The sequence below is a fragment of the Patagioenas fasciata genome, chromosome 8 (assembly GCF_037038585.1).
Source record: "Patagioenas fasciata isolate bPatFas1 chromosome 8, bPatFas1.hap1, whole genome shotgun sequence".
Lineage (NCBI taxonomy): Eukaryota > Metazoa > Chordata > Aves > Columbiformes > Columbidae > Patagioenas > Patagioenas fasciata.
This window is the reverse complement of record NC_092527.1, coordinates 28,800,587-28,824,204: the sequence shown is the minus strand read 5'-3', so window position 1 is coordinate 28,824,204 and position 23,618 is coordinate 28,800,587. Positions and strand designations below refer to the sequence as shown.

General features: G+C 39.4%; 1 protein-coding gene across 9 annotated transcripts in view; it reads left to right on the top strand.

Moving 5' to 3' along the window:
- Positions 1-1,219: 1,219 nt before the first annotated feature.
- BTRC (beta-transducin repeat containing E3 ubiquitin protein ligase) overlaps positions 1,220-23,618 on the top strand; it is a 114,388-nt gene continuing 91,989 nt past the window's right edge. For 3 of the 9 annotated variants that reach the window (XM_071812090.1, XM_065843886.2, XM_065843884.2), the window contains exon 1: positions 1,220-1,363. In XM_071812090.1, coding sequence (XP_071668191.1) covers positions 1,316-1,363 — 48 coding nt within the window. In that variant the 5' untranslated portion in view covers positions 1,220-1,315. Of the gene's footprint in view, positions 1,364-16,159; positions 16,260-17,686; positions 17,756-23,618 lie in introns of those variants that run through there. The other 6 variants (XM_071812089.1, XM_071812087.1, XM_065843883.2 and 3 more) reach the window with 5 other exon arrangements.

Sequence of the window (23,618 nt, the reverse complement as noted above, 5' to 3'; positions counted from 1 at the left end):
GTGTAGGAATAAGTGTCATGTTTGCTATGGAGGAATGAAAAACTTATCAGACTCTCACAATTACTACTAAAGACACAGGAGCTAATTCCTCACTGCTGCTCTATGCAAGGTAGTTTCAGCTGTTGGGTATACTGTAAAAAATGTAGGAAAATTGGGAAGAGATTAGACAAAATTAGCAAAACAGAGAGGATTAGAAGCGGTGGCTGCAAAAAAGTGAACTAGTCTTGTTTGGTGTGCAACAGAGATGATTAAAGAGTGGAATATGGTAAATACCCTACAGTCTATGTGTAGGTGCTATTAAAGGGATGTTATCAGTTATTTTTTTTGTTTGCTGCTTGGTACAGCAAGGAGATTTCGGGGCAGTTTTCAGGGTAAATTCATTTAGCACCATTGTTAGAATAAAATGTTAAGCATAAGGGTACCAAAGCACCACAGGAAGCTGTTTATGCGGGGAGTTTTCTTTAAGGGACTGATTTGAACAAACATTCCTCGGGAATTGTGTAAGTCTACTTGACCCATTACAGAGACGCAAGTTTCCCCATTTCATATGTCCTGCCAAGGAGCAGCAATGGCCCCTTCAGACTGATTTTATTCTGGAAGAAAGTCACCAAGTTTATCGTCATACTTTTTCAGTGCATGCAGGGGTATGCCAGCACCTGGGATTTTTTTAGGCAGTGTTTAGGGCTGCATTTAAACCAGCAACAATTGTAATGAAAATTGATGGTGCACAAGTGTGGAAGTGCAATCGCTGCAAAACAAGGGAGCAACCGAGCTCTTGCAGGTGCCCTGGGAGAAGACCCCAGAGAAAGGAACCTGCTGCCCCGGGGACCCTGCCATTAGCCACATTCGAGGTGTTAATGGGAAAAGCCCTGGGCTGTGACTTGGCAGCCAGCCTTGTGCTTCACCAGGGAAGACCTGGGGCTGAAAACGGCCCACATGGCCCCTGCGGAGTGGGGCTTCCCTCCCTCCCGGCCCGCGCAGGAATAGCCCCCCTACCTCCAGCATACACCGTCACTGCTTCGCGCTACTACAACTTCCATCGGCCCCCTCGCCCACGGACGGCGCATGTGCCCTCCGGCTCCCGGCGTGCCCCGGGCCCCGAGGCCTTTTGGGCTTTGTAGTTCTGACGCGCAGGCCGGGCCCTTGCAGGTGGCGCGGCCGGGGACTCCATTTCCCGTGGGCCTGCGGGCGGCGCATGCGCTGTGCGGACAGCGGGGCGAGTTGGAGGGGGGACGCGGGGCAGCGCAGGTTCCTGTCTGCGCTGGCTGCGGCCTGGCACTGAGAGGGCGAGCGGCCTCGACGCCGGCGCAGCACTATGGACCCGGCCGAGGCCGTGCTGCAGGAGAAGGCCCTCAAGTTCATGGTGAGGGGCTGCAGCGGTTGGCGGTGGCAGGGGTGGGCACCCGTGTATGTAGAGGGCAACCGGGGGGAGGGGCGAGGAGGGGCTGCGGGGGAGCTGGGCGCAGTGGGGAGGGGAGCCCCGGGCGGGAGGCCAGACTGCTCGGGCGTGTTGGGCTGGTGGGGGCAGTTCGTCCTGCGGTGGGGAGGGCGGTGAGCGGGGCCCCAGAGGCGCCGTAGGGTGCGGGGCGGGCGCTGCCGGGCGGGAGTGGGGCCCCCAGATCTGTGGAAAAGTCTCGTTCTGATGGTGGGGGTGTAGGAGGCTGCAGATGCCACCTGGGAGCGGGAGAAGTTAAACTCGAGTGAGGCAGGAACTGGCAGAGGGGCCCACAGGCACCGGGAGGGCTTACACATGTAATTCTTGTGTATTTCTCTGTATTTGTACACCTTAGACTATCCTTCTGTAACTGTACACCTTCTCTCCACATTTTTTTTTTTTTCCTTTCATTCGGCTTGAGACCTGTAAATACTGACACTTAGATCTTTCACCTGCTGCTGCAGCAGCATCTCAATGATAGTGAGTGTGCAGAGCACTTACATTGTTTAGGTTTGTGAGTTGGCCTTTGGCATGGAAAGCATCCTTGTGGGGGTACTCACATCCAAGATACTCTTCAAATGTGGGTAGTTTACTTAGATTTGAGGCATGATACACTTAAACTGTAGTTTACTCTTGCTTCATTTGTTGATATTTCCAAGTGTTTTGACCAGAAACATAAGATTTAGAAATGAAAGCAAACTGGTGCCAACTGCATTGAATGTAAATTTTGGGTGTCCAAAGCTGTTTTTTCCCTAAGGATATAATTGAAATGACTGGCAACACTGGCTAAAAGTTTGGTTTGGATTTGTGCTTCCAGTGGTACAGAATTAAGTCTAAGCTCCTCAAGAAGCAGTTCTATTAAACCTTCAGAACATAGGCCCAAAATGAAATTGAGGAAATGCTGGTTGCAAATTTTAATTTTTAACTGAGCTTCAAAACACTTGTTTGGCTTCTGTTTTTCAGTCTTGTAGAACTTGTTTCTCTTGAGACTTTTTGACCCTTTTGCTAGTAGTCTCCAAGTTTGTCAGATTTATAGAGTCTCAGCTCAGTGGAGTGGGAGAATGCTGTAGATACCTAAATAGCCAAGGTAGCAATTAGTCATAACAAACTATCCTTTTTGCTGTGTGATTGGCCAAAGGAGTGTCCCGGATCCTGTTGCACTTGTGTTTGCCCAAACTAGGTAATTACAACCTGTTTCTAGATAGTGGGTTTAATGTCCTGAAAAGTTGCTACTGAAACGTCTTTGTCTTCTGCCAAACAACACTGTGAACATGCTACACTGGCTTCTCATTTGCTGCTTTTTTTCACCAGTTTTACTAAGATTCCCATCCAAGGGCTTAGTCCAGGCGTTTGAGGTCTTGAATAGGATTGGGCCTGGGACTGAGGAGAATCCCTGTCCCTCTCAGAGCTGGCGGTGTTCCACTGGAACAATAAAGTTCCCTGGCAGTAGGGAGAGACCTGAGCACGAGAGAGCCCTGCTCTTACAGGAGATGCATCTGAGATGCATCAGATAAAGGGAGGAGTTATTAAGATCAGGCTGCGCTGAGAACTAAAGGCTAAACCAGGTTCCTCAATGTTTTATTAAAATACTTCTTGCATGCAAAATGCTTGTAAAAAGTACAATGAAAGATGTGACTTCCCTTTGTCCCCTGTGAATTTTTCAGGGTGTGTTTGCTCACAGGTTGAGTGGAGAGTGGGGAAAGCTTTTGGTTAACACATCTCAGGCTTTTGCTTTAGTGCACATCTATCTAGAACGCAACTCTTGCTTTAATTATGCTGATGAAGTAAGGTTTTCATTGGGCGTGGTGGGGTCTTTTGGTGTTTGTGGAGGCGTAGCACGGGTCGGTTGCTTTGATACGTGAGGTACCAATTGCAAATAGCAGCTTGGCCCTCCTAGGAAGCATCTTGTTTCTGCCTTTTAGAACTCAGAAAGTGCCTGGGTACTGCAGCAATGGCATTGGTACAATTATCTACACAGAGGTAGCAGATCAGCTCGTGCATCCTCTCAACTAATGCTGAATCATTCACAATGTATTGTCTTGTTCATCCAAGTGTGTGATACGCTTCATGTACATCTTCCTTACTAGATGGCTCACAGTTTGGGTTGAGGTGGGCTTTGCTATTAATTATTGATTTTCCCTAAGAGTTTCCCAAGAGCCATTGTAGGTAAATGCTGAAATCCATGAGATCTGTTACCGCTTTGTCTTTTGGTAGTTTGGTTTTTGGTATGGATTTGTGGTAGGTTTCATTTAATGCTGAAAAGCAGCCCTGTAGGTGTTAGAATTTTTGTACTTCTCTAGAAAATAATACTTTTTCCACTTTAAAATGTTGATATCTAATTTTTGGCATTGACTTTGAGCAGCTGTCTTGAGTCACAAGCTACCAGGCAAGACAGACCTGGCGATTTGTTTTTTATTTTGATGCCAAACTCTAATACAAAACAGTCTTATGGAGACTTCATCCAATGCTAATATTATGAATGAAATTGTCTTGCTTTAAAGTACCTATATTTGATGCTTTGAAAGACAAACTAGACTCTCTTTTTTTTTTTTTTTTTCTTCCTGCATGCTCATATCTATGCAGCTTCTTGATGGGAGTAGAAGGTAGCTGCCTTCTTACTGGCTGGTGTTGGCTTGACTACTTGCCAATGAAACAATATTACATTTAGCTAATATCTGCTGCAGGTTTCCTAGTTGTCCATGGTCAGTTACAATATGTATAATCTAATACTTTAAGATTTAAGTAATTTATGTAACCTGATTTGCCTACTCAATTTATCTCTACATTTTAAGAAGGCCTAATTTCTGGTATTAAATTGCTGTGTATTGTCATTATGCAATACAAAGCAACTGCTGACCAGGGAAGACTGTTTTTGCTGGTGAATGAGTATTTTCTATCATGTATTCTACAGGTCATCTTTCAAAGCGCCTTTTTTTTTTTTTTTTTTTTTTTTAATGGAAGCCAGTTCACAGATTTAAAGTATGATCTTGTGAATCATATAGTCCAGTGTTCTGCAGCTACACCCAAGGATTTACTAGAGTGGAACTTGTCTCAGTTCATCTCAGCCCTTTTCCATGTTTCTACAATACCACACATAAAACAACACTCTTCAGAAAGTAAAATGTATAAGAGACTGATGCACAAGCTAAAATGAGAGGTGAATGTGCCCATTAGTTAAAAAAAAAAACCGAACACAAAAACCCCTTCCAAAAACCGTTGCCTTACACAGCTGTTTTTGCGCCTTCAGGAATATGTGATATCTGTTGTCATAACCATTTTGAAAAGTACTGGAAATGAGGTGCTCAATAAGTAACTTTCATATTTGAATAAAGTGTTTAAAACTGTAGATACAGTATTTAAAGTATGAGTGCAATAGGCTCATCTGAGACTTTGATTAAATGTCATATAAAGTAAACTACATATGCCTGCATAGAATAGTAGATATTTTTTCAAAGTAGCTTCAAATGGTTCTGTTAAGTGTACGAATGTTCTGATGATTATCTTTTTAATTAAAATGAGAAATCTTTGTTTAAAGTGGCATTCTTTTTTACGGCCTGTTACAGTCTCTGTAACAATCATTTCTTAAGTCTGAACGTTTTTAATTCCAGGAATCCATTTATATAAGACTATGTTTAGACTTAATTAAGGAATGATTCTTACAAAGCTTGTAAATAGCCAGGAAAAAAGGGACAGAAAATAAAACTGACATTCACACTTAACAGAATGATTGTTACAAGGTATGTAATATGCTATAAAAATACAATAAAGCCCTTTTTATAAGAGTTCATATTTTTTGTTCCTCATTTTGAAAGGTATTTAAGAAAAATATCAAAGCTCTATGAAGCAACATCTGTTTTCTTGAATGGACTAGTGACAACTTCAGTTGTATTTAATTAGCAGTGCTTGGAGCTGTACCTGACCAGTTTGGGATCCTGTCTAGGATGGTTTGGGAGGCAATAGCTTGAAATTTAATGAAGTTTCATTTTCTCAGTTTTTCTGAATGAATCAATTTGCAGTACTTCATTTAATTTCCTGGCTTGTGAATAGGAAGATGTCGATACTAGCATTCTTCATGAATGTCTTTTTTCCATTTCACTGGCAAATTACTGTTTTGTGTTTCTTTTTGGGTGACATGATTCTAGGAGATCCTGATAGCCTTCCAGTTTCACAGGAGAACAAAAACCTTTTGGTTGTATTTTAAGATGCATCCGTGTGTGGTGTTTATTGTTTGTTTGTTGTTTTCCTAATGAGAGCAAACCTTGTAGTTCCTTAGTTTTTCTGTTCTCCTGTTTATAGGACCTTTAACATAACTGGAAGATAATATAGTCAGTATAAACAGAGGCTGAAGAGTGATAGAATTGGAATATATATATATACACTTTTTTTTCCCTTCCTTTCTTCGTGTGTTTGTGTATATGAAACAGATGGACAAAAGCTGATACTTTAAAAGAGGTTGGTTTTGCACTAAACCTGTGTGATTTAGTGTCAGTAGGACTGGGATTTTTAAGACCTAGGACTTGTTAGCTATTGTTATAAAACTCTGCATTGAGAACTTTATAGTCTTCCTAGTAACATATTTATGTGGTGGTAGCAGAGAATCCTGGGTATCCAAAGCAAGGATGACATGAAAGCAGTGAAAATATATTCGTAACACATCTGGGATAGCAGAGTTGCCTCCTGAATGCGGAGTTGCAAATCCTGCTTGAATATTAAACATATACTTAGTAATTTTTTCAATAGAACTGAAATAAGATCCTCTTAGTTTGAGGATCTTTTTGTTGGGACTACTGTATTGTAAATAAAATGCTGATTTATTTTCTTCTACTCTAAACTTTGTGCCGTAGGTTTTTCTGCACTTGGTGCAGACCTTTGGTACTTCAGAAACTTCACCCTCACTTCTCTGGTCATATTTCAGCCACTTTGCTCCATTAAACGGATGCAATTAGAAAAGCAAATGGCAAATTTGCTATCGTATCACTGAAATATTTTTTTCCATAGACTTAAAAAGCAGAATTTGTTATGTCTTGCTCTCCGCACTGTAATATATACTATAAACATCAGAGAGAATAGGCTGACCTTAATATTTGCTTCCAAGACTAAATCGCCGCCTTGCAGCAGTTATTTCCCACTGAATAAAAAGTTTAATTTCACGCCCTGATTAGTGCTAGTATGTGCAGGTGGATGTTTATTTTATGCAGCTAAACTAATCTGCCTTGGCAAATTATTTGCCAGTCAGCAGAGCTATAATTCCTCACGAGTATTCGGTACTAAATTATCGTTCTCATTAGTAAGATAAAGCAGACTGCTGTAACCACAAAGTTTGGTTAGGCAAAGGGTTTCCTAAATAATCCGTGAAAGATGCAAGATGTGCAGTGGCCTCAACATTCTGTGGTGGTTTGTGATCTAGAAATAGACAATGAACATTTCAGAGGAATAAGGTAAAATTATTATGTATATTATCTCTATATTATTCTCTGTATTATCTCTAGACGTAAGGTAGGAATGTACTGTGTTCAGAGATCACCTCGTAAGAGGTGCCTAGTGAAGAAAAAATGAAATGGGGATCTTTGGAGCATTTCCAGTGGCCAACCAAGCTCTGATCTTCGGGCCATAAATGAGGTGAAGATGTAATTTTATGTTGTTTTGTTGTTTATTTTCAGTGTTAGGACCTACTGAGGTAGGAGAAAGAATGGCTTGAGACTAGAAGTCAGACAACAGAGAAAACTTCATGGTCTGGTCTCATTTAAAACTCACTTCACGCTCTAAAAACATTTAAAGTGGGGATCAGAAAGCAGTTCCTGATGTACGAATGTTGACTAGATACGCTTGTCAAGTAAATGTGTTCATCCACTCTTTTGTTTTCTTTGGATTTTACTGTGCTGGTTGTTTGTATCATAAAACTTGGTAATGAAAAGTACTTATTTCCTATTACAAGGAGAGTAATTTATACCTGGAAATTATGAACTTTCATTAAGAATTGAGTGAAGGGATTCTGCTGACTCTTTTAATCTGTAGGGATACCTTTTGTGTCATTTTCTCAGTGACTGCTGCAACAGTATTTAGGGTTATAAATGACCAGATCACATTAAGAGAAGCAAAACCAGCAAAATGAGGAACTTGATTTTGCTGTACAAAAGTTTTCATGCTAAATTCATCAGTTCAGTTGGAATAAACTGTTTTCTTACTTCCTTGTCTGCTTACATTGTGTCATCTCTAACCTCCATGTGTGCTGATGAGATTTGTGTAATATTTAACCATTCTCAGTGGCAAACTTGACTAGTGTTTATAATTCTTTATTTTTTCAGTCTTCCTCATTTCCTCCTTCCTACAATTCAGGAGATGCTCAACAAGATGTATTATTAATATATTTTAAGTGATGTTGCACAAAGGGCTGAATGCAATCTGTTTAGCTGTGAAAGCTGAAAATGAGTTGTAGCAGAGCAGAGTCCAGTGGCTGCATCTTACTATTAAGTGCTCAAGTTAATAAGCAGTCAAACATTAAGCTATTTTCTTGACAGGATGCTGATTAGTGCTGAGGAAAACTTCTTGATCCACAGAAACTGTTGAAAATAAACATCCTGGGAGTTGCATGAAATATGTCCCTGCTTATGAAACAACAATACTTCCTAATGTCTCTTTATCTGAGGACTTGAGGAACTGGTGGTGGACAAATACTACCACTGCTTTGCAGAAGAAGAAAGGCGAAGCTCAGAAATTTGCCTGAGGTCATGGGCCAGAGGAGTTTGTGAAGGGTTATATGATGCATTGATAATAGAAAACGGAACAAAAAGAAACCAGTTCCTCTAATAGCTAACCTTGTGCTTCTGACTATGTTTTGGTTAATTTTACAATTGGCTAGCCACCTGTTAAGATAGTACATTTTATCATTAAACAAAATTAATTTAAAAAAATGGCTTGAAACTGTCTGGTTTTAATGGGATCTGAATAGTCTTAGTTTTAATCTGCCTCATGAGGCTTGTCTTTCTTCTGGGAAGTACATGGGACATCATTAAAATATCATCCCCTGCTGAGAGAGAAATCGGTCCCATTTACTAAATGGCAATGCTGAAACAATGACAAGTATTTCTAAAAATTGCATTAAAATTCATTTTTTCTCTTTCATCTGCGAGTTCTGTGCTTCCATTAACCAATGGGTGCTCAGCCTGCTTGCAGCTGGATGTGCACAGCCAAATTTATTAGCAGTGGTGGCATGACATTTGGCAAGTGGCATGAAAACTTTCAGTTTAAAATTATTTCACTTTTCCACAGTGGTTTTGCTTGAAAACAAAAGATTGATCATAATTCTGCTTTCTCTAGCTGCTTCTAGTCCCCTTCTGTACAAAGAACTGAGAAACATCTGATTTAATTTTCCTTCCCCCCACTGCTGGAACAGGGTATGTGCATTCATCTTGATGAGAGCAGCAGGAAGGAGAGAATGAGGAACAATGGGAAAGCTCAGCAAGGGGTCTTTCCGGTTTTCTTGAAGGAAGGACAGAAGTGTTTACAGTCTGTGAGCAGGAGCCACTGGAGTATCCAGTTTGGATTAGCGGAAGCAAAGAGCCTGAGTGCTGGCTTAATTTCCTTCATCCCACATTAAGAAGGGAAAAGGTGCATGGACGTAACTATGAAGGAATTAAGAAGTTGTTATTAAATGCAGTTGTATGTCATCAGAACAGTAGTAAGTGTACTTCTACCTGGAGTCTAGATAGCCCATCTTCTTCAGAAGCACCTGGAGCAAAAAAGATGGAAAGAAAGGGAGTTGGGAAGATACCAGCTCAGGCAGAATTCCAGTGCGGTTTTTCCATCAGCTGGCTTTGTCCATACATGTGGATTCTCTCAGTTTGTAGGAGTTCTCTGTCTTGATGTTTCCAGCCACGAACATAATTATTCTTACAGGTTTTTTTTGTTTTGTTTTTTGTTTTTTTTTTTCAAATAGAGGAGTATGGATTAAATACTCGAAGAAAGGTGGTGGTTGTCTTTGCTTGGATACAAAGCAGGGCTAGACTGCATTCTGACTGGAAAAGAAAATCTTTCCAGGCTTGCTCATACAGTAACCAAAACAGTATAGTTGTTTCAGGGAAAAATGGTCTAGCATGGAAGTCCATCATACAGTTGCTCTCCTTCTCTATGCACATCATTTGTAATTTATTGTCAGAGAGATGGAGAATGGGGAAGTTTATGTGGGAACTGCTTTTAGTTTAGGGATACTTGGCCTTGAATTCTGTCTGTTAGGAAGATGCTGTGATTCTCCAGGGGGGTGGTTCATTGGGTCTGCTCAGTGCCTTTTCTGCTTAAATGCCAAAGCTCTCAACAGGATTGAGAAATACAGCCACCTATCATTCGTCTCCTGCAAATTAGAGCAATGAGAAGTAGGTGTAGTCTCAAGAAATGATGGATCGGTCTTGTTTTAGGAGATGGGTCTTGGAAGCATCTCAAGTTTTCTGAAGAAATCCAGACAATGTTAACACTATCTTCAGATATGACAGAAGGTGTTTGCTATTGCTAAGAGGTTTGAAAATGTTCATTCTCTCTTCACTATCGTTTTGTAACTTTTTCCCTTTTTGTTTTCCTCCTTTTGACTGGGATGACTCCTGTGAAGTGTGTTGCTCTTATACTTTGTCACAGCTGTTGTTTATAAACAAGCGTAAGTGTCCTCAAAGTTTTTTTACCGACAAGATATTCCTATAAATCCATATCTCACTGATCTTAAAATAGTACTTTACTATGTACAGTCATAATAGTACAGAACCCATCAGTGAGAGGAAACATCTCCACATGGGATTGGAACAGGTCCTGTGGAGTGTGGGCTCAAGTCTGATATTGGCAGACAGTGTGCTCTCTAGTCCCTTTTGCGAGCTGCTCAAAGCAGTTCTTAAGTGAGTGGAATTTTCTTTACTACACCATTGTAGAGCTATTCCAAATTTAACTACATTGAAAGCTAGAATGTTCATTCTTATTTTCCAGCTTGACTTAATTCATGGTTAATTCATTCTCATTTGTTCTTATGCCAGTGTTGTCCTTGAGCTTAAACAGCTATTCTTACTCCCCTGTGTTCATCTCCATGTATTCGTGGATAGCTATTGTATTTTCCTCTGATCTCAATCTCGTCAGACTAAAACAAGCTTTTTTTTTTTTTTATGATGTTTCCTATAACTCATGATCATCATAGCAGACCTTTTTTTACAGCTGTAGAGTTTGATTAACCTCACTGGAACATGAGTGACCAGAGCTATCCAGAATATTCCAGGAAGTTTTATCGGTTCCTTGTGAAAAAGCAATAATCCTAATTTCTCTCTTCTGGGAATTTTTCAATTTATACAATATCCTATAGTAGCGTTTGCCATCTTCATGGCTGCATCTTACTGGTGAACCATCATTATCTAATGAGTAATGTATCCCAGGATGTCTTCCCCTCTTCTCATTTACTGGGTCCCTAGTTTATATAGAAATATTGTTACTTTGTAATTTATGTACATTCTGTTACCCAGGTCTTCAAGATGCTGTATCCTATGTATTTATGATGTCTCTTATCTCTGTCTTTAGCCAGTTTCATTAGTATATTGATAATTCTTGTGGTTCTTTAGCCATTAGTGAGAATATTTTAACATTCATTTCAATATTAATAATGGATCTCAATAAAGATCAATCTCTGTACAGCTTAAGGGCTCCCTTTTCAAACTAACGCTTGGTCATCTACCCTTTTTAGTTTCTTATCCTCCTTGCAACTCTGGTATTAGTCCTAATCCTCTCCATTTTAACTAGTAACTTCCTACATGTCGTCTATCAAATGCTTAACTACTCCTAATTTGTCTGGACTTCAGTGATCTTCTTAAAGAAGAAGATTGGGTTAGTCTAGCACTAATTCTAATTTGTTCTAAATTGGGAGTAGATTTACTTAGGCCTCCCATGGTGACTGCTTCATTTTGGCAATAGTTATCAGTACTCAGGCCTCAGTAGATTTCCTTTCTTGGGAGACAGGACATACTGTCTGTGTGCTGTGGTTGTGGTTCGTTGTTTTGATTTTTTTTTTTTTTTTTAAAGGTTTGCCAGTCAGGTCTGCAACGTTTTAGACTTGTTGTGGTTAGTTGTCTTACAGCTACTTGTTCTGCATGGAGGTGCTGCCAGAGGCTGCCTCTTAGGTATCTTCAGCTGCTTCTGTTGCCCCAGCTTGATTCTTGCATCGTAGTCCTCCGAGACAGCAGACTTCTTTGGCACTTCTTGTTCTAAGGAGGAATTTCCTCTAGTCAAACCAAGGAAAGGAGCATTTACGTCTGTGCCAGTCTCAAGATGTTGAGATCTGTCATAGGGCTGAACTCAGTACAGGGCATTTAGATCAGGAAAGGAAATTTAATATGTCTTCATAAGTACTCAGGGCAATTAGTTATGGATTCCAAGTTACTTATGATGGGTGAATAGGTTCCACATTGTAATTCTAGCACAGTGCTTTATAAGCTAAGTGTATAGGGGTAGAATGGCCATTCCTACAAAAAATAAGTTTTTTGGTTATTTTATTTTATTATTTGGTTATTTTATTGAACAGGAAAATGTTTGGCTTGAGTGCTGGAATCTGCTCTCGAATGCATTTGCATTTCTTTAGAAAAAAACAGTGTTCCTCTTACAAATTTGTCTGCTTAATTTGTGAACTGCAAATTTCCTTCTGGGATAGGTGGCACAGACCTCTAATCCATCTCTTCTGCATGCTTTTTTGTCTGCTACCTAGAATTTGGCAGATCAGGAAGGTGAAAGTTACCACTGTAGGTTTTCTCATGATGGAGGTTGTAGTTTTCCAGATTTCTTAATTTTGTTCACCTTGGCAACATTTTTTTCTCAAGTACAGAAATTTTTATTCCTGATGCTCTGAGTCTCAGTGAAAAGTTGGAATCCAGCTGAGCTTTCTGACTTTTCTATGGACTGAAGAAAAAGAGACAAGATACTTAAAAGGCATAAGCTTTGTTTTATTGATCTCTGGACAAGCTTCTGTTTTATACATAATGCTTTCACTGTGAATGCCGCTATTCTTGTTGGATATTTACCTGGCACTAGTTCAGACAGTAGCATGAGAAATGTAGCTTCTCTTTTCTTCACCACATATCTTGCAGTTCTGAAGGAGGCTGAATATAGGACTTGAATTTCGGACTTAAAATGTCAAGTGATTGTGAAATCAACCATGTTTTTGCTTATGGGCATGAAGAGAATCTATTTACACTGCTGTAGCAAGCACCTTCACAGAGCTTGCTGTTACTTTGTCCAAAGATGAATGGAGTGCTATCACAGATCACCATTTGGTTTCGAGGACTGTAGCTTAGTGTTCTTGTGAGCCCTTAAGAAGGTGTCCCGATGTTTCATGTTACCAAAGCAGTTCTCGAGGTAGCTGCTGCTCTTACAGGATATAAAAACTTGTCTTTTTATCTGTCAAGGAATATAAATAGACGTTCTCCAGTGGGAGTTGTTTTTGAGCAGATCCTGGCCAGCGTACTCTAAACAAATTTGCTAAAGAACTAGAGCAGTCGTGTTCACCACTTGTGGTGAATTTGTTCTGTTTGCAGAGTCAGAGCCTGCTGTTTGGGAGTGCCCCATCCTTCTGAAGGAGCTGGTATCAAACTGTGAGATCTGACAGTCAACCAGCTCAGTGTTTACTCATTCCTTCTACAAAATCTCACAAAGAGCATGCTTAAATATTGTCAGCTTATGGTTTTCTCTCCTAATAATAATTAAAAATTTAGAAATCCTGTCTTTGGTTTTGTTGAATTAGACTCCACAGATCTAACTGCTTTATTTTGAGTACTGCTTTATGCAGTGGAGTAAGTTATCTGCTTGCGCCATGTAGTAGGAATTCAGTTAATTGCTGTAATGCATACAAACTCATTAACAAGTTCTAGGCCACAAGGGATATTTTCCTTTGCTGTGGAAGTCATTTTAACTGGGCAGCCTTAAGTGCAGCTGGCCATGCCCTCCCATGTCAGTGACTGACAGATCTCATTCTGGCATTCGAGAGCCCGTTAGTTAGTGGAGTCACGAATATTGTTACTCAGAGGCAACCTTCAGAGTATCAAAATGCGTTGTTCTTGATATTTATCAAATGAGGTGTTATATCTAATGATGCAATGTTATTGTCAGATACTGTGTGTAAATCACAACTTAAAAGGGATGAAAATGTAAGTAGCTTCAGTGTTCCTTTGCAGTTACAGAGAGAGATGGGTTTAACTTGCCTGGTTAAATCATATGTGATGGAAACACAGAGTGAAATTTCCTCTCTGAGGAAAAAAGAAGCATGGGTTATATGATCAGATTCGTAAGGTCCTTAGTACATATATATTTAATACAGATCTCAACTACATTTTCTCCCCCATTTCATCTTACATGGAAGCAGATGAAACGGAGAAGCAGCAGTACTGCCTTGCAAGTACCATAGTAGGTTTGCTTTTAGAATTATCACTCTTGACGTATTTATTCTTTCTTATGGAAGTGAAGATGCAGATATTTAAGAACCCTTCTTGCAAAAAAAAAAAAAAAGCTCAATTTCCGCTCAGTACTTAATTAGCACTTGTTTATGACATGGCATCTGATTTGATTTTCAAAACAAATTGCACAGTAAAGAGGCTGATATTTAAACTGTATAGTAACCACAGCTCCAGCTGTGACTCAAATATTGTAAGCCTTCAGGGGTTGTGTTTAGGCTTAGAAAATAGGAACTCAGGCCTGTAATTAAATGTCCTCTAAAAATCAGCCTTTGTAGGGAAGTGAAGAGGATACCACTGAATTTTAAATTACTGACTTGTTCTCAAAAAATCATTCTGTTGTTTTTGGCCTTGCTAGGAACTACAGAAATCAAATGGATTAAAAATGGAAGAGTAGATTACGGAAGGAAGAAAGTCAGGCTGCAGAAAAAAAGATGAGCAAAATAAGCTATTCTGGCTCATAGGTTTGTAGACAATTGCAATATTTATAATAATATAATTTAATACATGGGTAATATATAGATGATTAGTCTTTTCAGTGGCCACAGAACTTAAGAGAAGGTAGGCATTTCGTACAGGGTAAAATTGCATTTCAGAACTGTGAATAAGTCACTGATGGTTATGGAATAGGCCATTTGTGGTGATGGAAGGCTCATTTTTAAAGCAAGTCCTCAATAAGAAATGTGGATGTCTTAGAAAAGGAAGTTGTCAGGGTTGTACTGCAGATCAGTTACTCACCTAGATAAAAACGTGAAATATTCACATAATAGCATGATGTGAATTAGTGGTTAGAGTGCTTCCAGAGTTCCTTTTTGAGGTGGCTATTGAAAGAGGAAAATGACCCTAGCACTCTGACTCCTAGCCATGGGAAGTGCTGGAACAGATGCTAAGAGAAAATACGATGCTTGTGAATGATATTGAGCCGTGAACATAAATGGTGTGTACTCTTGAAAATACAAAACTGAGTAGATCTTACTGGGCAATTAATTGTATTGCTGATAGAATTGCCTTGAGTGGATCATAATCATGGAAGATTTTAGTGATGATTGATAACATAGTACAGCTTTCAAACAAGGTATTTGCCTATGTCCCAGATCTTCTAAAGGCTGAGGGAAGAGGGGCAATTTAATTGTATCTTTTTTAAGTTATCAAGCATGTACGAGTTCCTCTTGTGTAATTTTGCAGTTACATGTCTGCTGTGATTTGGACACTGAAATTTGGGAAGTTTTAACCAGATGTACTTATTACATGTTGTTGCTGAAGAAGACATTCCTAGGGTCATTCACAATGTGCCTAGGAAAACCACCAAAATTTAAAATTTAGGAGATTGGTTGTAAATGTTTAGCCACTAGTGAGTCTGTGTGCATTACATGCTTGTGAGTGAGAGCTCCAGAGATTTTAATTAAATTATGCTTTTCTATCAGAGCTTGTATTCGAAATGAATGGGTGCTCACTTGTGCAAATATTCTATTTTAATGGTATAAGTAGCAGTATGAAGGTAATGACATACCCTGTACTGGTGAAGTTAGTTTCTCTTCTGTATAGTTTATTTTCCTCTTAGATGAGGGTGGGCATATCAAATGCAGAGAAGACATATTTCACTGAGGGGATTTTGCAAGTATGGTGCTGAGGGGTGGGTGATGGGTCTTAGTTTCTCCTGTTTGTAACTTGACAGCATGGAAAATAAATTTTTACAGTACCTGCTAATCTGCTGAAGGTCCTGTTTACTTTTATTGCTCATACTCAAGGAACTTTATTTTGAAGTCAAAGAGCTTGCATTGGTAAGAGTTGTCTAAATAGAAATACATTGTTATCTTTGATATTGGAGACACTTCTGCATGACAGTAATCCTGTTGATGGCAAATAGATCTATTAATACATTTCCATATTTGCAGGACCAAGGTCTTCAAATTAAATGGTTAAAGCAGTGTTTTAAATCAATTACTCAAACTACTCTGGACTGGTGGGCTTTATAAATGTTAAGCAGCCTGCTGGTTCTAAGAGCTTCACTGATATCCTTTAATGTGTAGGTTAGGTGTCAGAAACAGAAAGAAATGAAATAATTTTTCACAGATTTGTTGAGTGAACACAGGCAGATCCAAGACTGATATTCAGGTCTCTTCAATCCTGACACTATGATTTCAAAAAGGTCGTTATTTCTGCTTGTTTATGAAGGCTTTTTTTTTTTTTTTCTTTGATAGGTATACTGAGCTGTGCTACTTTGAAAAAAGCAACTGAAACACTTGAGCCAGAAGTAAAATGTGGATTTCTGTAGTGTTCTTGCTAGATACGTAGCACCTCATATGGTTTCTTCCATTTTCAAAGCACGTAGAAATGTCAGCAGTTCCTTTCAGCAAACCTGTGAGGTGGGTTAAATGAGTGTTGTCCTCATTTTACAGTAGTAGAGAGAGTAACCACCCATGAAGTTAGTGCTGAAGTAAGGATTAGGTCTTGGAGCGTGATGCTTCTGGCTGTGTGAGAAGTCCCCTAAAACATAGTTTGTTAATGTGTTAAGCATTGCAAGTCCAAGCTCAGCAGGTGAATGCAGTAACCAGATATACTTGACTTTAATTTAACAGCACAATGGTGGTTATTAAAATTCATGTTTGACTGAGATTACTGAGTAGGACACCAGGGCATAATCTTACTACTGCTTTGGAAGATTTAGGAGGATTTCAATTCAAACAGGAGAGGAGCAAAAATAACTAATATTCAAAGCATATTTTAAAATCCTGTATGTATACTTCTCTTTAGAGGCAAGGTTTTAGCCTGTTGTAGTTCTTGTTTTAATTTCAAATTGCAGGGCTGGACTGCCTCCCCGCCATAGCTGTGATGGTTGGTCGTTCAGTGGTGACATGTTTTTCCTCTCCAACCAATTGTATTTTTTGGTGTTACAAGTACCAAGGTGGACACAGTTCCTACAAACTAAATATTGTACTGACACAGGCACAAATGGGGATAAGCCACCTTGAACAGTATGTTCTGAAAATGAGAAAGATGTTTCCAGCTTTCCAGAAGGATTGGTGGGGGCACACATCTACTGGTTTGGAGGGGATCTACGATGAACAAAAGGAGGAGTTGTGAAGTAATTTCCAGGAGGTCTCTGGACTTGATGTCGTCAGATGTCTTGTCTGGTTTTGTTGCTTAGATGTGATTTTAATTTCTAAGCATCCCCTTTTTTGGGCGGGTGGGAGGGTGGAAGTGCGTTGAATCCACTTGATTGTGAGAATATCTTCAAACTGCAGATGAATGTCATGCCAGGTAGCATTTCTCTGGCAGTTTGAGGCATAATTTATGGCTGTGTATGAATATAGTTTCCTGTTACCCTGATATTAAAGTTGCACCTCTTCAGAGATTCTCCTTAATCTTTTTTTGTTGTCTGGTCTGACTGTGTTGAGGATGGTGACTGTAAAAACACTCTCATAGCTTGACTGCTGCTGTTTTGACACCCTTTAGCTTTCTGTAGTAGCAAAAGCATTCATGACCATTAATCTGTGCTACTGCACCCACCACAGAGGCTGTGCTTATTTGTGTGGAAATTTTAAAGAAATACCTATATGTACTAAGTTGACATGTAAAATGGTAGAAATTGTAAAAATTGTGTTGACTGTATTAGAACAGTGTTCTCAAAGCAACTGATATCAGAGGAGTAAACAATAATTAATCTGGGGACTAGACCTTCATATGTGGCTTAAAAAAAATCTGCATTGTTTAAAATATTCCAGAATTTAGACTTAGGTTAGCTAGGTCCCAGTGTAAAAGGAGGTCTCTCTTTATGTCTATTCTCTCCTAGCCCCGAATACACATGCCAAAAGATGGATTCCAACTTATATCTTCTGGATACCAAGCATGGCTAAAGCAGGTTGGACTGTATTATTGTTATTCATCTCATGTGAGGGACTGTGTTGGACACCTGTGCTTGTCTCATTAGTGAAGTACATAAATGAGGGTGTAATGAAGTTATGGTGCCATGTTAGCTGATACCCCTCATAGCCATCACTATTTTGTGTTTTTGCATGCTGTGTTTGTATAACATTTTCTCACCAGTCTTATGAATGTGCACTTCCTGTAAATGAAAGTTCAAAATGCAGTCACCTGAAAGTGAAAAGGGTCAGAGTCTGAAAACTAATCTGCAACAACAGCTTGAATTACAGAATTAAAATGGGCCTTCAAACACAAAGCTGCATGGTGGTGGTGCTGGTAATAATGGGGAGGCCACTGGGTTAAAACTCAAGAGAATTGCATCTAGCGTCTAATTCAGATCTGCCTGGGTGAAACGAGTATGGACACTTACATCACATAACAATTGTGCGGTTTGACACGATCTGACACTGTAGGGACTCCCCACTTGGAAGTGGCCTAGTGCTATATTACTCTGGCTATTATTAAAGGCCAGGCTTTAGATGTCTCAGCAGTCTGCCTCTAGCAATTGCTGTCAGCTTTTCACTTGTGAGTGAAAAATCCCGCTTCAGAAAAAACAGCTTAATTTACAAATTGCCTGTACAAATCTCTTCTTTCACGAAGATACATGTATGATGAATCCTGCGTCCTTGAGAATACGTGGCTTAAAGTTGCTGGTTTTGTAGAAAGCAAGAATGATTGTGTTGTTATGGCAACAAAAACTGGAAATATGAAAACAGCAGATAAGCTGCATCCTGTTGTCGTGGCAACTGGAGTTGTGAAATGATGAAACATGGTGGCGAAGGGATCTATAGTACCGTGAGCCCAACAGAAACAAAGACCCAAGTCACTTGAGTGGAGTGGGAGAGTGTTAAAAACTACAGCAGCAAAATCGCTTAAAACCACAAGTTTCATTGCAAGTGCTCTCCAGTCTTGTCTCAGTATCTTACAAGTAGTCAGTAGTAACTTGTTTGTGCAAGTTGCTTACTGCTGTCAGCTTAGATTGTCTTCCGTGAAACTGAGAAAAGCTTAAACACCTATAAGAGGATGGATATTGAGTCCTCTATTATATTTGCAAACCGTTTCTTTGGATGAGTGATGTGTTGCAAAGGTGAAGTGTGCTTTGGAGCCTCTCTCCACGAGACCATCTCTCTCTTTCCCCAAGTCCACACTAGTGAAGGTCAGTGGCGACATTGAAACCCATGTCTTCTTGATTTAAACTTTGCTGAGCTGGTGGCAAGGTGTCTCAGAGGAATCTCAACTCTGCAATTATCGTCTCATGGAGCTCTTTTGTTGACCTGCACAGTATGGCATCAGATTCTGTTTCTTATGTGGTAGGTTGGGAGAACAATAGGATTGTGTGGCTGTTCTGTTTTTCTTTTACTTCTGAGGCAAACAGACCTGCATCTGTTCTTGCTGCGTTATATTACCAATGACCTGATGCAGGTGGGAATATATGCTTTTTCACTCTGAAAAATACCGAAGGGAAAAAATCCAAAAATGCTCAGTTAGTGAATTTTCCAAGGAGACTTTCATGCTACGCAACCTCAAATAGTAGAACTTAGAGTTTTTAAAAAATATTTTTCCATGCGACTACTTTCCTTTTGATTTTTAGTTTACTGTTATTAGTTCAAAAGTCTTTATCTTAAATCTTCTTACTCCTCCTTGATCTAAGGAAAAGTTATAAACCCGGGCTTGTGTCATCAGCAAATGTTGTCACAGAAATAGCTTTGCTGTTCTGATTTCAGTGCTGTGATTGCACCACAGGAAGTATATGAGTAAGGGAGTTGATACAAAGGGTGGAAACTTTTCATCAAAAGAAAGAGCTCTTATGAGAAGCAGAGAGGTTAAATTTTTTTGAGACAAAACTGATTTGGTATAGGATATATACCAAAGGTCCTACCTGTAGGATACTTTAAAACTGTGTATTGGAAAGAAACCTGCTTTCAGTGTACTTAGAAGCGGTAATCTACATATGCATACAGACAGAATGGTGTTTATGCATCAGGTTTATCTTCCTAGCGTCTGTGTTTTTTAATAGGATTCTAATACAATGATTTTTTTTTTTCTCTTGGTGTAGTTGAGTATTGATCTGCCTGGCTTATACAGAATGTGAGAAGTATCTCAGTAACACATTGTATTAATGTGGACTAAAAGCAGTTTATATTACAGATGAGGTGGAGAAGATGGAGTTCTGCAAGGCTGGGCACATGCTATAAATATCCATAAAACTGCCAATTTTATCTAAAAACGGTGCTGACTGGATTTGTGTATTTTCAGCCTACTTAAACTGGAGATAATAGTTGAACACTACCTGAGCACGGGTCGCCCACGCTGATGCCATTACCCTCTGCCCTTTAACGGCAGGTTTTTATATTTAATGTTGCTGTGCGGCAGTGAAGAGCTCTATTGTGTTCCTAGGTAGGCTAGAAGAAATACAATACCAATGGCCAGAAATACATGTTGCTTTAAGAACAGCATTTTAAGTAACCTGCAAAGCTCTCTTTACTGTAGCTGTTTCCTGTGAGCTTATCTTTTACAACAAGACAAACATCTACAGTTAATTTATTCAGCCTTGATCTTCATTTAAGCCTTTCTTTGAAGAGCAGCCTTGTGCTGTGTGCAGGCTGCAATGGCCAATCACCTGGATGCTCACCCTTTGAGGACAAACTGCAATTGACTTCTGAGGGGAGGAAAGGAGAGTGTGTTTAAATATGATCAATAGAAATGACATTCCAATTCCTGTATGATATCGATACTTTCTATGATTTAAGCCAAACTGTGAAATTGGGCAAATTAAGCTTTTAATTAGCTGAAACACTTACAAAACATTATTTTGATTAGCTAAACAGGGAAGTTAAAAGCAGTCATTTTAGGCAGTTTATGAAACATGGTAATTCAGGGTTAAAGCTAATCCCTCCCCTTCATATACCATTATAAGCAAGTATGCATCACATAGGATATGTAATATAATGCGCTCATCTGAGCCTTTCTGCCTCCCACTGTCTTTTTGGAGTAGAATTTTTAGAGCCAAGTTATAAACCTGTAAATGTGTTTTATGCTGGAAATTCTTGGTGATACCTTAACTAGATTGGTACCAGCAAAGGGCAGTATAATCAAAACAAGATACTTTAGATATTAATGGTCTGCACTTCAGTCAAGTCAGCTGGAAAAGAGAGCGTAAAAACCAGGAATGTGGTGAAAACAGGATTCTTCCACTAGAATTGTACTTTCCTAGGAGAAAAATGCAATGATTATGGAGACATTTTGATTTTGTCATTTAGCATCTCCTCCTTAACTTCTAAAATGTATATTCTGTTTTCAACGGGTCCACATGTGTTTTAAAATTCACATACTAATTCCTTGGGTGGAAAGTAGAAGTAAGATTTCTTTCTGCAATTCATTATTAATATATGACACTCATATAGTACTTTGAGAATGCAAAGTGCTATGCAGAAGTATCATTTATTCTTGAAACACCTTTGTGTGGTTGGTGCATAACATAGCAGTAATCCTGAGAGATTTTATGAAATTAAATACAGCTAGAGATGAGGGAAAATCAAATTAAACCTCCATTTCATCTCTCCACCAATGCAGGTTTGTTCTCTGCAGTTTGTGTGATGGAAATTTAGACCAAAGTTGTAGAAGCGTCTTAAGCTGAAGAGTTTTCACGCCATTTCTTAGAGTAGGATTTGGTATTTTTTTAAAGCCTCATAGTTGTTCAGGTCCGCTGATGGTTAGGCAGTTGGTATATCGCTCTTTCTGCTTTTTATTGTAAGGAAGATCATTCACCGTTCTCTTCTTCTTGGCTTTCTGGTTTCAGTTTTCGGTGTTATTTGTCAGAGCTTCATAATGGAGGATACCCTCAGTCTCTGGCACCTCTCTCAGGCAGGGTAGTTCTGTTGTCCGTGCTGTGTGGATGCAGAATGGAGATGCTGTGTTACTCTGCCCAAACTCATGGAGAATGTCTGTGTCAAAGAATTAGATTTATCTCTTAAGGCATAATAAGATTTTTTAATTGTTTGAAATTGCTGCAAAATCAGACTTTGGACATGATGGATCTTAATAGCAACTATGTTTTCTTGCTTGTGAAAGAGCCTAATGCTCTTGGTCTTGTAAGATATCAATTTTAATCCTTCAGGTAGTTTCACGCTTTATACCTTGTTGCGATTGCTTTTATTAAAGTTTGGGTAGGGCTTTTTGTTAACAACACCATCTGTGGTGTTGCTCAAAGAAGCACAAGTCTCTGCATGTTCTACTCCTTAAAGAAGGGTCTGGCATCTGAACCTTACAGCTCTGCAGGTGCACTGGTTTAAATTTATCAGCTTCATGGATTAAAGAGCTGCAATTATGAAAACATTCGTATTGTCTAGTTCAGATATGATCTACACAAGTTCCCCCAAGCACTTGGCAGCTTACAATCTCGTACACCTTAAAGACTAGAAGTTGGCCCCTTTCTGGGGCGTGTAATTTCTGTTGATCTGGAATCCTGCAGATTGAACTTCAGTAACCACTCTTTGGGGAAAACATTTCTTCACAAACATTTGCCTAAAAGCTGTGATTTGATTCTTCTGGATCCCACCCAGGTAAGAAATTATTTGGATAATCTGAGTATGTAGCCCCTTTTGTATGTCCCTTATCTTTGCTATTTAAGAGTAGTTAGTGAACTGGAATATCTTGTAAAGAGTTACTGTAAGCTAGAGAAGTAGCAAAAGTTTCGAGAAGAGTTTGTGTAACATGTAGGTTAAGGAAGATTTACCGAGCAATTACATGAAAAGTGGGAGACTGAAGGAAAAGGAATCATTTGCAGTGGTGTGAGCTGTGTGTGCACAGGAAAGCTTGCAGAATGTAGGAACCTCTGAGCCACAGCATGAGGGGGAGAACCACTGCACTGAAGTGCATGATCTGTAAAAAGTCCAGTATTTCCCATGTTTGGAATCTAGGAAGAGTGTTATAATTGAACCCTGGTAGTGTGTTTCAGCCTCCTATTTGTGAGACCTGGTTGTTTTGAAGACAGATCCTATGGTTGTCTTAGGAACATATTCTCAGTTTCACCTAAGTGAGATATTGAGTTGCTTGATTTGCAGCTTGTGAAAATGCTTCAAGGGTCTTTAATAAGATAGCTCAGTTACATTCACTATAGAAAATAGGAGCATAAACCGCTTTTAATTGTTCCCATACATGCTCCTGAAAATGTGAACAGAATTTCTGAACACAGTGGAAGCTGAGAAGTTGTGAAATGCTCTGGTTTTACCAGCAACTGCCTGTTGCCCTTCATGATTCTGGTGCAATACATGCCACTAGAAGAACTGACACTTTGTGGGCTAGATGAACCCTGGGAGATCCTTCTCATGGTCAGACTCCGAGGAGTACTGTAGTTGCCTCTTTATTTTATAAATTCATCTTCTTACCGTGGAAAGACTTTCACGAGAAACTGCCATTGACAAAGAAAGTCAGAATTATCTTAAGTGCAGGGAACAGTGGTCTGGGGTGTAAGGAGGTGTGAATTCTAACTGTATGGGTTTCGGCCATTGTTTTTGGCTTAATTAAGACTTGCAGCTTTTAACATTTATTTTCAGATGAAAAAAGACAAAAAACTTTCAGAGAAAGTTATGAAAGTATTAATTTGCTCTGAGCCATGTTAGTCTCTTTGGTAAGTTCATAATTAGGCAGGATTTTTTTTTAAGTGGTTATTCTTGTCTCTCAGGTATATAACTGCTCCATAACTGGTAAATCTGTATTCATATGTTAGGGTTTTTAAAGGCATATTATTTACACAATTCACTGGAATGGCTCCTTTGAAAGCTGGGTGGCTCTCTCATGTA